Genomic DNA, 13,392 nt, shown 5'->3' on the forward strand with positions numbered 1-13,392 from the left:
CCTTCTCTGTATATTTGTATTTATACATATGGGAGGGAGGTGCCATAGTGTTTCCCTTAGACAGTACAGTATGGGGGTACAGCTTATTGTGTGCCCAGAACATTCCTTCTCTGTATATTTGTATTTATACATATGGGTAGGGGGTGCCATAGTGTTTCCCTTAGACAGTACAGTACGGGGGTACAGCTTATTGTGTGCCCAGAACATTCCTTCTCTGTATATTTGTATTTATACATATGGGAGGGAGGTGCCATAGTGTTTCCCTTAGACAGTACAGTACGGGGGTACAGCTTATTGTGTGCCCAGAACATTCCTTCTCTGTATATTTGTATTTATACATATGGGAGGGAGGTGCCATAGTGTTTCCCTTAGACACTACAGTATGGGGGTACAGCTTATTGTGTGCCCAGAACATTCCTTCTCTGTATATTTGTATTTATACATATGGGAGGGAGGTGCCATAGTGTTTCCCTTAGACAGTACAGTATGGGGGTACAGCTTATTGTGTGCCCAGAACATTCCTTCTCTGTATATTTGTATTTATACATATGGGAGGGAGGTGCCATAGTGTTTCCCTTAGACACTACAGTATGGGGGTACAGCTTATTGTGTGCCCAGAACATTCCTTCTCTGTATATTTGTATTTATACATATGGGGGTTGGCACGTGCCTGGGGGCAGTTACTCTCTCCTGTTTGTGCCTTAAATGGAGAGTATTGAGATTACACAGCCTGATTTGTCTCCATGCATAATGTGAGACTATAAGGATATAATACAGTGAGAGTGGGGGGGTGAGACTATAAGGGGTATAATACAGTGAGAGTGGGGGGTGAGACTATAAGGGGTATAATACAGTGAGCGTGTGGGGGGGTGAGACTATAAGGATATAATACAGTGCGGGGGGGTTAGGGCTATAAGGATATAATATAGTGCGGGGGGGGTGAGAATATAAGGATATAATACAGTGCGGGGGGGTGAGACTATAAGGATATAATACAGTGCGGGGGGGGTGAGACTATAAGGATATAATATAGTGCGGGGGGGTGAGACTATAACGATATAATACAGTGCGGGGGGGGGTGAGACTATAAGGATATGTTACAGTGCGGGGGGGGGGTGAGACTATAAGGATATAATACAGTGCGGGGGGGTGAGACTATAAGGATATAATACAGTGCGGGGGGGTGAGACTATAAGGATATAATACAGTGCGGGGGGGGGTGAGACTATAAGGATATAATACAGTGCGGGGGGGTGAGACTATAAGGATATAATACAGTGCGGGGGGGGGTGAGACTATAAGGATATAATACAGTGCGGGGGGGTGAGACTATAAGGATATAATACAGTGCGGGGGGGGGGTGAGACTATAAGGATATAATACAGTGCGGGGGGGTGAGACTATAAGGATATAATATAGTGCGGGGGGGTGAAACTATAAGGATATAATACAGTGCGGGGGGGTGAGACTATAAGGATATAATACAGTGCGGGGGGGGGGTGAGACTATAAGGATATAATACAGTGAGTGGGGGAGTGAGACTATAAGGATATAATACAGTGCGGGGGGGTGAGACTATAAGGATATAATACAGTGCGGGGGGGAGTGAGACTATAAGGATATAATACAGTGCGGGGGGGTGAGACTATAAGGATATAATACAGTGCGGGGGGGTGAGACTATAAGGATATAATACAGTGCGGGGGGTGAGACTATAAGGATATAATACAGTGCGGGGGGGGTGAGACTATAAGGATATAATATAGTGCGGGGGGGGTGAGACTATAAGGATATAATACAGTGCGGGGGGGGGTGAGACTATAAGGATATAATACAGTGCGGGGGGGAGTGAGACTATAAGGATATAATACAGTGAGTGGGGGAGTGAGACTATAAGGATATAATACAGTGCGGGGGAGTGAGACTATAAGGATATAATACAGTGAGTGGGGGGGGTGAGACTATAAGGATATAATACAGTGAGTGGGGGGGTGAGACTATAAGGATATAATACAGTGAGTGGGGGAGTGAGACTATAAGGATATAATACAGTGCGGGGGAGTGAGACTATAAGGATATAATACAGTGCAGGGGGGGGTGAGACTATAAGGATATAATACAGTGCGGGGGGGGGGTGAGACTATAAGGATATAATACAGTGCGGGGGGGAGTGAGACTATAAGGATATAATACAGTGAGTGGGGGAGTGAGACTATAAGGATATAATACAGTGCGGGGGAGTGAGACTATAAGGATATAATACAGTGAGTGGGGGGGGTGAGACTATAAGGATATAATACAGTGCGGGGGGGTGAGACTATAAGGATATAATACAGTGAGTGCGGGGGGCAACATTATACAAGGCCCAGGCATTGTTACCCCCGCGGGTAAGTCACACCCCCCTCCAGAGCTCTCCCTATGGTTAAACAGAATGTTGTTTCCCTTAGTGTGAGAGACAGAGATAATTAACTCGCACTCCCAGAAGGCCTCACTCTCCTCACTTTCTAATATTTAATGAGCTCGTTAGCCGCCTTTCCTCCCAACCCACGGCCCGTGGCCACCTGGGGGGGTTACGGAGAATCACATGTCCGGGGCAGAACCCCAATGGGCCGGTCCCCTCCAATACTGAGCCAGTAATGCGCTTTCATTTCATTAATGCCCTATTTATATTCGACTGATTGAACCAATGGGGAAGCCTCCCAGACATGAAAATAACTTTTCCGCTTCATTGCTCTCCCTTTATCACCACAAGCGCAATTGCATCTCCCACGCGCTCTTACTAATCACTCCAACTGTTTAAATGACATGTGGGGGGGGGGGGGCTGGATTGGGGGGAGGAGTCAGGGAGAGAATGAGGCCCACGAGACCTGCTTTTACCTCTCTGTTTCCCTTTCATATCAGTAATAATTCCCCATTTTGTACCCGCGGGTGAATATTGTCCCATTTTATCGAAGTGGCTTAGTGTTGCCATGGCAACGGCCCGCCCTCCCGTTCTAACCTGGGGAGCTGTCAATAACGATTAGGCCAAAATGAGACAAGTATTAATGGGACCCTTGGCCGGACGTATAATGTCTGGGTAATGCGCTTAACTGGCACTTAGTAGCCCCTCAATAGAGAATCCCATCGGTCAGGGTTCGTTGGTACGTCCCAGACAGGGGGCGCCCTTTCAGCTGTCCCACTGCCCTCTAGGGGTTCTGTTATCCCCCCCTCTGCTCCCTCACTAATGGGCTCCTCTTGCTGTTTTTGTGTTTCAGGTGATTGCCGCTTTGTCCAAGGTGTCCTACCACAACATTGCCCAAACCAAGGGGATTCGGTAAGGACCGTCTGTCACTTCCTACTGTCTGTCTAAACCAATCCAGTAATCCATTGCAACCAATCACCAGTTACCTTTTACCCATCTAACACAGTTAGAATAATGATAGCAAACATCTAATTGGTTCCCGAAGACAAAATTTGATCAAGTTGCCCCCCTTTGAAGGTTGGTCAAACGTTTGGTTAGTGTTCCTTTTTAAGGTCCAACCTTTGGTCAAGCTCCTTGATGGTCCATCTTTTGGTGAGTGCCCCCTTGAAGGCAGGTCCAACCTTTGGTCAGTGCTCTTTTTCAGGTCCAACCTTTGGCCAGCTCCTCCCTTGATGGTCCATCTTTTGGTCAGTGCCCCCTTCAAGGCCAGTCCAACCTTTGGTCAGTGCTCTTTTTAAGGTCCAACCTTTGGTCAGCTCCTCCCTTGATGGTCCATCTTTTGGTCAGTGCCCCCTTGAAGGCCAGTCCAACCTTTGGTCAGTGCTCTTTTTAAGGTCCAACCTTTGGCCAGCTCCTCCCTTGATGGTCCATCTTTTGGTCAGTGCCCCCTTGAAGGCCAGTCCAACCTTTGGTCAGTGCTCTTTTTAAGGTCCAACCTTTGGCCAGCTCTTCCCTTGATGGTCCATCTTTTGGTCAGTGCCCCCTTGAAGGCCAGTCCAACCTTTGGTCAGCTTTTCCCTTGATGGTCCATCTTTTGGTCAGTGCCCCCTTGAAGGCAGGTCCAACCTTTGATTAGTGCTCTTTTTAAGGTCCAACCTTTGGCCAGCTCCTCCCTTGATGGTCCATCTTTTGGTCAGTGCCCCCTTGAAGGCCAGTCCAACCTTTGGTCAGTGCTCTTTTTAAGGTCCAACCTTTGGCCAGCTCTTCCCTTGATGGTCCATCTTTTGGTCAGTGCCCCCTTGAAGGCCAGTCCAACCTTTGGTCAGCTTTTCCCTTGATGGTCCATCCTGTGGTCAGTGCCCCCCTTGAAGGTTGGCCAAACATTTGGTTAGTGCTCCTTTTTAAGGTCCAACCTTTGATCTACTCCTCCCTTGATAGTCCATCCTTTGGTCAGTGCCCCCCTTGAAGGTTGGCCAAATCTTTGGTTAGTGCTCCTTTTTAAGGTCCGGCCTTTGGTCTGCTCTTTCCTTAATGGTCCAACTTTTGGTCGGTGCTTGCTGTAAAGGTCCAACATTTGGCAAGAGCCCCCCCCCAAGCTTGCGAGGTTGGTACAGATATAGGAAAACATTGGTGTATCTTTAGTCATAGTTCATGAATTCAAGAATGTCTAGGGCAGCAAATATCCACCCCAAATCCCACCCTAATTGGCCTTCAAGCTGGACGTTTAGGTGTATCTAGGAGAGCAAATGTCCACTCTCCCTATCCATCTGTGGTGCCTGTAGATGGAGCAGCTGGGCAAGGGCAAATCCTGAAGCACAATAACCTACTGTATCAATCAGTCATAGGTCCAACAATTCATCTGCTTACCAAATCTCACTCGATTTGACCTTCATGCCTCCTCCATGAAGATTTAGAAGACCAAATAGTCATTTGTTTAACCCTAATTGGCCACTTCTACACTTCCCTCCAAGGTGGGGGAGCCCCATAGCTACTATTTGTATATACAGAAGGGGTTCAGGGTACTTGAGCTGATACTAGTGGGGCAACCAGGTTGGCAAATATTCATGTGTAGAAGTGGCTGATGGAAAAGCTGGGGTAGATGGGCCTGTTGGATGGTGGGGTTGGCCTGTTTCCTATTGCACCCCCCTCCCTTCCACACACACACAGCCAGACATAATATCTCATAGATCCAGCCGGCAGGACCACACCTCGATGTTTATATGTTCTTCTGTAACCTAATCCTGCACTGAATCCAACAGGGCCAATCGGGGGCCAGAGCAGCTGTTACGTTGAACATATTCATCCCTGTGTGTAAATGTTCCTACACCCTGTGCGGCTACTGCCCCCTGGGAAAAGCTTTCGTACCACCCTCTTCACTTAATGAGGGCACAGCAAGATGGCCGATGGACCCCGGTGGCTCTTCTGGTCTATATTCCTTCATTGGTCTTGGACCTCCCTCTCCCACCTCTTCGTTGTCCATCTGTGCCACCTTCTCAAAGTTCTGTTCCTGCCCCTGTGTCTCCAAAACGCTTGTTTTATCTCAATCACTCGGCCTCCTCCAGTGAATGGGGTGCTGTTTGACTCCCTTAATATTAAACTGAAAAATAGAGAGAGAGAGACGGAGGCCCCAGAGGGAGAGAACGTTGCCTGAAGTTTAGCAGCTCATTTAAGGAAAAAAAATTTCCTTCTCTGTATATTTGTATTTATACATATGGGAGGGAGGTGCCATAGTGTTTCCCTTAGACAGTACAGTATGGGGGTACAGCTTATTGTGTGCCCAGAACATTCCTTCTCTGTATATTTGTATTTATACATATGGGTAGGGGGTGCCATAGTGTTTCCCTTAGACAGTACAGTATGGGGGTACAGCTTATTGTGTGCCCAGAACATTCCTTCTCTGTATATTTGTATTTATACATATGGGTAGGAGGTGCCATAGTGTTTGCCTTAGACAGTACAGTATGGGGGTACAGCTTATTGTGTGCCCAGAACATTCCTTCTCTGTATATTTGTATTTATACATATGGGTAGGAGGTGCCATAGTGTTTCCCTTAGACAGTACAGTATGGGGGTACAGCTTATTGTGTGCCCAGAACATTCCTTCTCTGTATATTTGTATTTATACATATGGGTAGGGGGTGCCATAGTGTTTCCCTTAGACAGTACAGTATGGGGGTACAGCTTATTGTGTGCCCAGAACATTCCTTCTCTGTATATTTGTATTTATACATATGGGTAGGAGGTGCCATAGTGTTTCCCTTAGACAGTACAGTATGGGGGTACAGCTTATTGTGTGCCCAGAACATTCCTTCTCTGTATATTTGTATTTATACATATGGGTAGGGGGTGCCATAGTGTTTCCCTTAGACAGTACAGTATGGGGGTACAGCTTATTGTGTGCCCAGAACATTCCTTCTCTGTATATTTGTATTTATACATATGGGAGGGAGGTGCCATAGTGTTTCCCTTAGACAGTACAGTATGGGGGTACAGCTTATTGTGTGCCCAGAACTTTCCCTCTCTGTATATTTGTATTTATACATATGGGTAGGGGGTGCCATAGTGTTTCCCTTAGACAGTACAGTATGGGGGTACAGCTTATTGTGTGCCCAGAACATTCCTTCTCTGTATATTTGTATTTATACATATGGGAGGGAGGTGCCATAGTGTTTCCCTTAGACAGTACAGTATGGGGGTACAGCTTATTGTGTGCCCAGAACATTCCTTCTCTGTATATTTGTATTTATACATATGGGAGGGAGGTGCCATAGTGTTTCCCTTAGACAGTACAGTATGGGGGTACAGCTTATTGTGTGCCCAGAACATTCCTTCTCTGTATATTTGTATTTCTACATATGGGAGGGAGGTGCCATAGTGTTTCCCTTAGACAGTACAATATGGGGGTACAGCTTATTGTGTGCCCAGAACATTCCTTCTCTGTATATTTGTATTTATACATATGGGAGGGAGGTGTCATAGTGTTTCCCATAGTCAGCTTAGTGTTTAACATTGCCTCGCAGGTCCAACCTTTGCACGGGGTCCAGGGGACAAATTAAAGAGAAGCCCCACCTGATAATCCGCAAACACATTTCCAGTTGAGCTTCACTCCCCCCTCTGGGGTTCCTGGCTACGTACCCATTGTATCCCTCTCAATTTCACACCATTCCTTTCACTCGAGATTCTCCGTTATCACACGTTGCTTGTCACCCCCGGCCCCGACTGCCCGACATGCTGCGCGCCTCCCCTGGGAGCTGTCTCCTGTGACACCTTCTCTTTATAATAAACGCTGTGAGAAGGTACAGGCGAGTCGGGGTGGTACTTACCCGAGTCAGCAGCTACTGGTGAAAATGCCTTTTGGCTCTCCTACACACTCCTGAAAGCAAAGCTTGAAGGTTGATGAGATTGTAGGTTAAAACTTTATTGATGTCATAGATATTCTTGCACTGTGCTTGGTTGGACCCCCAAGAGATGCTTGAAATTAAAAAGATTAACAACCATCTGACCTACATAGGGATACGAGTCCTACAATCATCTGACCTACATGGGGAAACAAGTCCTACAACCATCTGACCTACATAGGGATACGAGTCCTACAACCATCTGACCTACATGGGGATAGGAGTCCTACAACTATAAGACCTACATGTGGATTTGCGTCCTACAACCATCTGACCTATATGGGGTATACAAGTCATGCAATCATCTGACCTATATTGGGATAGGAGTCCTACAACCATCTGACCTATATGGGGATGCGAGTCCTACAACCATCTGACCTATATGGGGATGCGAGTCCTACAACCATCTGACCTACATGGGGTATACAAGTCATGCAATCATCTGACCTATATTGGGATAGGAGTCCTACAACCATCTGACCTATATGGGGATGCAAGTCCTACAACCATCTGACCTATATGGGGATACGAGTCCTACAATCATCTGACCTATATTGGGATAGGAGTCCTACAACCATCTGACCTATATGGGGATACAAATCCTACAACTATCTGACCTATATGGGGATACGAGTCCTACAATCATCTGACCTATATGGGGATACAAATCCTACAACTATCTGACCTATATGGGGATACGAGTCCTACAATCATCTGACCTATATGGGGATACAAATCCTACAACTATCTGACCTATATGGGGATACGAGTCCTACAATCATCTGACCTATATTGGGATAGGAGTCCTACAACCATCTGACCTATATGGGGATGCAAGTCCTACAACCATCTGACCTATATTGGGATAGGAGTCCTACAACCATCTGACCTATATGGGGATGCAAGTCCTACAACCATCTGACCTATATGGGGATGCGAGTCCTACAACCATCTGACCTATATGGGGATGCGAGTCCTACAACCATCTGACCTACATGGGGTATACAAGTCATGCAATCATCTGACCTATATTGGGATAGGAGTCCTACAACCATCTGACCTATATGGGGATACAAATCCTACAACTATCTGACCTATATGGGGATACGAGTCCTACAATCATCTGACCTATATTGGGATAGGAGTCCTACAACCATCTGACCTATATGGGGATGCAAGTCCTACAACCATCTGACCTATATGGGGATGCGAGTCCTACAACCATCTGACCTACATGGGGTATACAAGTCATGCAATCATCTGACCTATATTGGGATAGGAGTCCTACAACCATCTGACCTATATGGGGATACAAATCCTACAACTATCTGACCTATATGGGGATACGAGTCCTACAATCATCTGACCTACATTGGGATAGGAGTCCTACAACCATCTGACCTATATGGGGATCAAGTCCTACAACCATCTGACCTATATGGGGATGCGAGTCCTACAACCATCTGACCTATATGGGGATGCGAGTCCTACAACCATCTGACCTATATGGGGATGCGAGTCCTACAACCATCTGACCTATATGGGGATGCGAGTCCTACAACCATCTGACCTACATGGGGTATACAAGTCATGCAATCATCTGACCTATATTGGGATAGGAGTCCTACAACCATCTGACCTATATGGGGATACAAATCCTACAACTATCTGACCTATATGGGGATACGAGTCCTACAATCATCTGACCTACATGGGGATGCGAGTCCTACAACCATCTGACCTACATGAAGGCGAAGTCCTACAACCATCTGACTTACATAGGGATAGGAGTCCTACAATCATCTGACCTATATGGGGATACAAATCTTACAACCATCTGACCTACATGGGGATATGAGTCCTACAACCATCTGACCTATATGGGGCAACAAGTCCTACAACCATCTGACCTATATGGGGATACGAGTCCTACAACCATCTGACCTATATGGGGATACAAGTCCTACAATCATCTGACCTATATGGCGATAGAAGTCCTACAACCATCAGACCTACATGGGGATAGGAGTCCTACAACCATCTGACCTATATGGGGATACGAGTCCTACAACCATCTGACCTATATGGGGATACAAGTCCTACAATCATCTGACCTATATGGCGATAGAAGTCCTACAACCATCAGACCTACATGGGGATATGAGTCCTACAACCATCTGACCTATATGGGTATACAAGTCCTACAATCATCTGACCTATATGGCGATAGAAGTCCTACAACCATCAGACCTACATGGGGATAGGAGTCCTACAACCATCTGACCTACATGGGGAGATGAGTCCTACAACCATCTGACCTACATGGGGATACATGTCCTACAACTATCTGACTTACATGTAGTATCTCCTACACCTTCCCTCAGCTCTCGATAGGAACTTGATCACCACAACTACCAACTGCTTACAAAGTCTGGCACAGAGATAACCCAAATTGGATTGGGAGGAGGCCACAGACAGGATCTATGTACCCACAGACTGATCTATGTAGGCTCTAGCAGAATAGGGAATACTCCAACTGGCCCAATGTCTTGACACCAGAAGAGGGCGTGCCCTGTTTGGAGACATGAGAAAATCGCAGTACTGGGGCAGAAGATAAGTGAAAGGGAGGCCATAACAGTGAGATGGTGAAAGATGAAGAAGAGGGAGAAGCCCTACTGCCCCCACTTTCCAGGCCCGTGTAGCTTCTATGTCTCCCACCGTATCCCATAAGTGGAGGCCAGATAACAAAAAGCCGCCTCAGAAACAAAGAGCCATTTCCCCTGCCCAAAGATTCCTCAGGGGGTTATTGTGCCGCGGGAGAAACCTCCTACTCGGCTTATGAAATCCTTCCCAAATACGCATTCTTCCCTCTCTGTGCCAGAGGTATGTGGCGGCCACAGTTCAGGAGTTTGCTCAGCCACCCACGCAGGCTCAGCATGATGGCCGCCGTCTGTCTGTAGGGCCCGAGCACCGTGGCCGAGGGTTGTATGACAGTTTGGAGAGCGGGGAGGGGGCTCTCGTGGATAAAATGAAGGAATGGAGGACGGGGGAATTAAGAAATATGGCTGGAATGTTTCTGTTTGAAACTTGGCACCGCCGGCGGGGGGCATAAAACAGCCTTCCATGCCCTGGTTGGACTCAAACTTGGCCGACAGTTAGCAGCCGTTACATTTATCTGCAGTCATAAACTGTCATTTAGGAAAGTGGCGAATGGTGCGTTTAGAACGAGGCTGCGCCATAACGTGCACTCCCAGCCGCCATTGGCAACATCCGCATTCCCAGCGCCCGGAGACTTTGGCTCGTTTCTTGGATCCACCCAAAAGTGTCAGATTCACAGCTGTCAAACTGTCAGCCTGGCAGTGCCAGAGAGATCACTGCCTGGTTTTGAGGCCTCTGTGCGGATTCCTAGATGGTAAAATGTCCGAGGGGCAAGAAGAGAAATCAGAGCCTTTGGGCGCATGAAATATTCATGTAACGGCGGGTGTATCCGGCTCCGCCCCTACTGACTGGCGCTGCACAATAACCACATTGCAGTAAACCGTGACTGGGGGGCCTTTATAGAAAGCAATTTGTGTTTTAGGGATAATGTTTATTTAAAAGCATTTGTATTCATTCCCGTGACTGAGCGGAGCGTCAGATATAATTTACTGTACTGCCCCCTGGCATTCATCTGCCCCCTCTGAGTCTCACGTGTAGGGTCCCGGGCTTGTCACTTCCAGCTTAGTGGGGCCTAAATAACTGAAGCTTCCTCGTGTATAAATACAAATATACAGAGAAGGAATGTTCTGGGCACACAATAAGCTGTACCCCCATACTGTACTGTCTAAGGGAAATACTATGGCACCTCCCTCCCATATGTATAAATACAAATATACAGAGAAGGAATGTTCTGGGCACACAATAAGCTGTACCCCCATACTGTACTGTCTAAGGGAAACACTATGGCACCCCCTTCCCATATGTATAAATACAAATATACAGAGAAGGAATGTTCTGGGCACACAATAAGCTGTACCCCCATACTGTACTGTCTAAGGGAAAAACTATGGCACCCCCTACCCATATGTATAAATACAAATATACAGAGAAGGAATGTTCTGGGCACACAATAAGCTGTACAATAAGCTTCGTACTGACAAACTTTGCTCCTGGGAGGAACAGTGCCGGGGAACAAGCATGAAAAATCGCAGTGATTTGGGCACTTGCTCCTGTTCCACACACACTGCATTTATTTTTCCTGCGCCGGCGCCTCCTCCTCTCTCCTGCGGCTCAAACAATGAGCCCTCTCTTCTCTCCATTCACTCGCTGTGCCCTTTCCTCATTCCTGCCCCGTTGTACTGTGGCCTTAGGGGCATCCGTTCCATTCAGCTTATATTGTAACCCCCATGATAAAGTATATTACAGAGTTCCATGGCCATAAGTGAACTCTAATATCCTTATCATTTACAGTAGGGGGTACATTATCCCTTATAATACATGAGTGATACTCAGAGTTCCCTGTATAACTCAGCCTGCAGCCTTGTGCCTTTATATGGGCACAGAACCCCTCAGTGACTGCTAATATCCTTATCATTTACAGTAGGGGGTACATTATCCCTTATAATACATGAGTGATACTCAGAGTTCCCTGTATAACTCAGCCTGCAGCCTTGTGCCTTTATATGGGGGGCACAGAACCCCTCAGTGACTGCTAATATCCTTATCATTTACAGTAGGGGGTACATTATCCCTTATAATACATGAGTGATACTCAGAGTTCCCTGTATAACTCAGCCTGCAGCCTTGTGCCTTTATATCGTCAGAAGACCCTCTTGTGTTATGTATTAATATGGGGGGGTGCTGCCATACTGCTTATTTCAACACAACTTTCTGATCTCCCTTCTCCATTGCAGGCCTTTCCCTTCTGAGGACACCGCAGAGAACGATGATGACATCTACAGGAGCCTGGAGGAACTTGCCGAGTGAGTTATTGCCCATTGCACCCCAAAATATAATGCAATTTACTGTATATTACCTGCTATGAGCTGGCCTACTGAGTACAGCATTATCCTGTCGCCATCTCCTGGATGCAGGCAGTACTGCAGCTGAGCGCTAGGATACAGCCTTGATATTGAGAAAGATATTTTAGTATTTTTTCCACCAGTAAAAGAGGGGCTGCTGGGGGGGCGGAGCTCTTTGCCGGCACAAAATGCGTTTTTGACTTCCATTTCATGCTCTTTGATTTGCCTTTGTGGCTGCGTGTATAAAGCTCCCCCCCGGGGCTCCCCAGCCTGACAGGGTAACAGCATGGGGCCCTTATATTAATATCACTGCCTGTAAATTAGACAGAAACAAGTCGATTGGATGAGAGGATCCCTACGGGGGGGGGGGGGGAGGAGTCTGTATAATAACACTCAGCTCTTCACTCTGCCTGGGAAATAAGGGGGGGGGGGGGGGTTGTTTTGTTTTTTTCACGCTCCAGGCACCCCCAGTGCTGCAGGAAATATCCCCAAACATAGCGCAGCTGTGCTCCTTGTAATCCTCAGCACCCCGAGGCCAAGGTACAGCACCCCTAAGTCAGGGTACAGCACCCGGAGCCATGATGCAACACCCCAAGGTCATTGTACAGCACCCTGAGGCTATGATATAGCACCCCAAGGCTATGATATAGCACCCCAAGACCAAGGTACAGCACCCCAAGGCTATGATATAGCACCCCAAGACCAAGGTACAGCACCCCAAGGCTATGATATAGCACCCCTAGGCCAAGGTACAGCACCCCAAGGCTATGATATAGCACCCCTAGGCCAAGGTACAGCACCCCAAGGCCATTATATAGGATCCCAAGGCCACAGTACAGCACCCCAAGGCCAAGGTATAGCACCCCTAAGCCAGGTGCCAGGGTACAGCACCCGGAGCCATGATGCAACACCCCAAGGCCATTGTACAGCACCCCGAGGCCATGATATAGAACCCCCCGAGGCTATGATATAGCATCCCAAGACCAAGGTACAGCACCCTGAGGCTATCATATAGCACCCCGAGGCCAAGGTACAGCACCCCGAGGCTATGATATATAGCACCCCGAGGCCAAGGTACAGCACCCCAAGGCTA

The 13,392-nt window shown here is 47.3% G+C and overlaps 1 protein-coding gene across 9 annotated transcripts in view; it reads left to right on the plus strand.

Moving 5' to 3' along the window:
* vav2 (vav guanine nucleotide exchange factor 2) overlaps positions 1-13,392 on the plus strand; it is a 162,060-nt gene that overhangs the window by 122,777 nt on the left and 25,891 nt on the right. For all 9 annotated transcript variants that reach the window (XR_004219473.1, XM_031890516.1, XM_031890518.1 and 6 more), the window contains 2 exon segments: positions 3,255-3,313; positions 12,192-12,260. Coding sequence is in view for 8 of the 9 variants with exons in the window: in XM_031890516.1 (XP_031746376.1) it covers positions 3,255-3,313; positions 12,192-12,260 (128 nt within the window). In the remaining variant the exon portion in view is untranslated.

Source organism: Xenopus tropicalis, chromosome 8 (genome assembly GCF_000004195.4).
Source record: "Xenopus tropicalis strain Nigerian chromosome 8, UCB_Xtro_10.0, whole genome shotgun sequence".
Lineage (NCBI taxonomy): Eukaryota > Metazoa > Chordata > Amphibia > Anura > Pipidae > Xenopus > Xenopus tropicalis.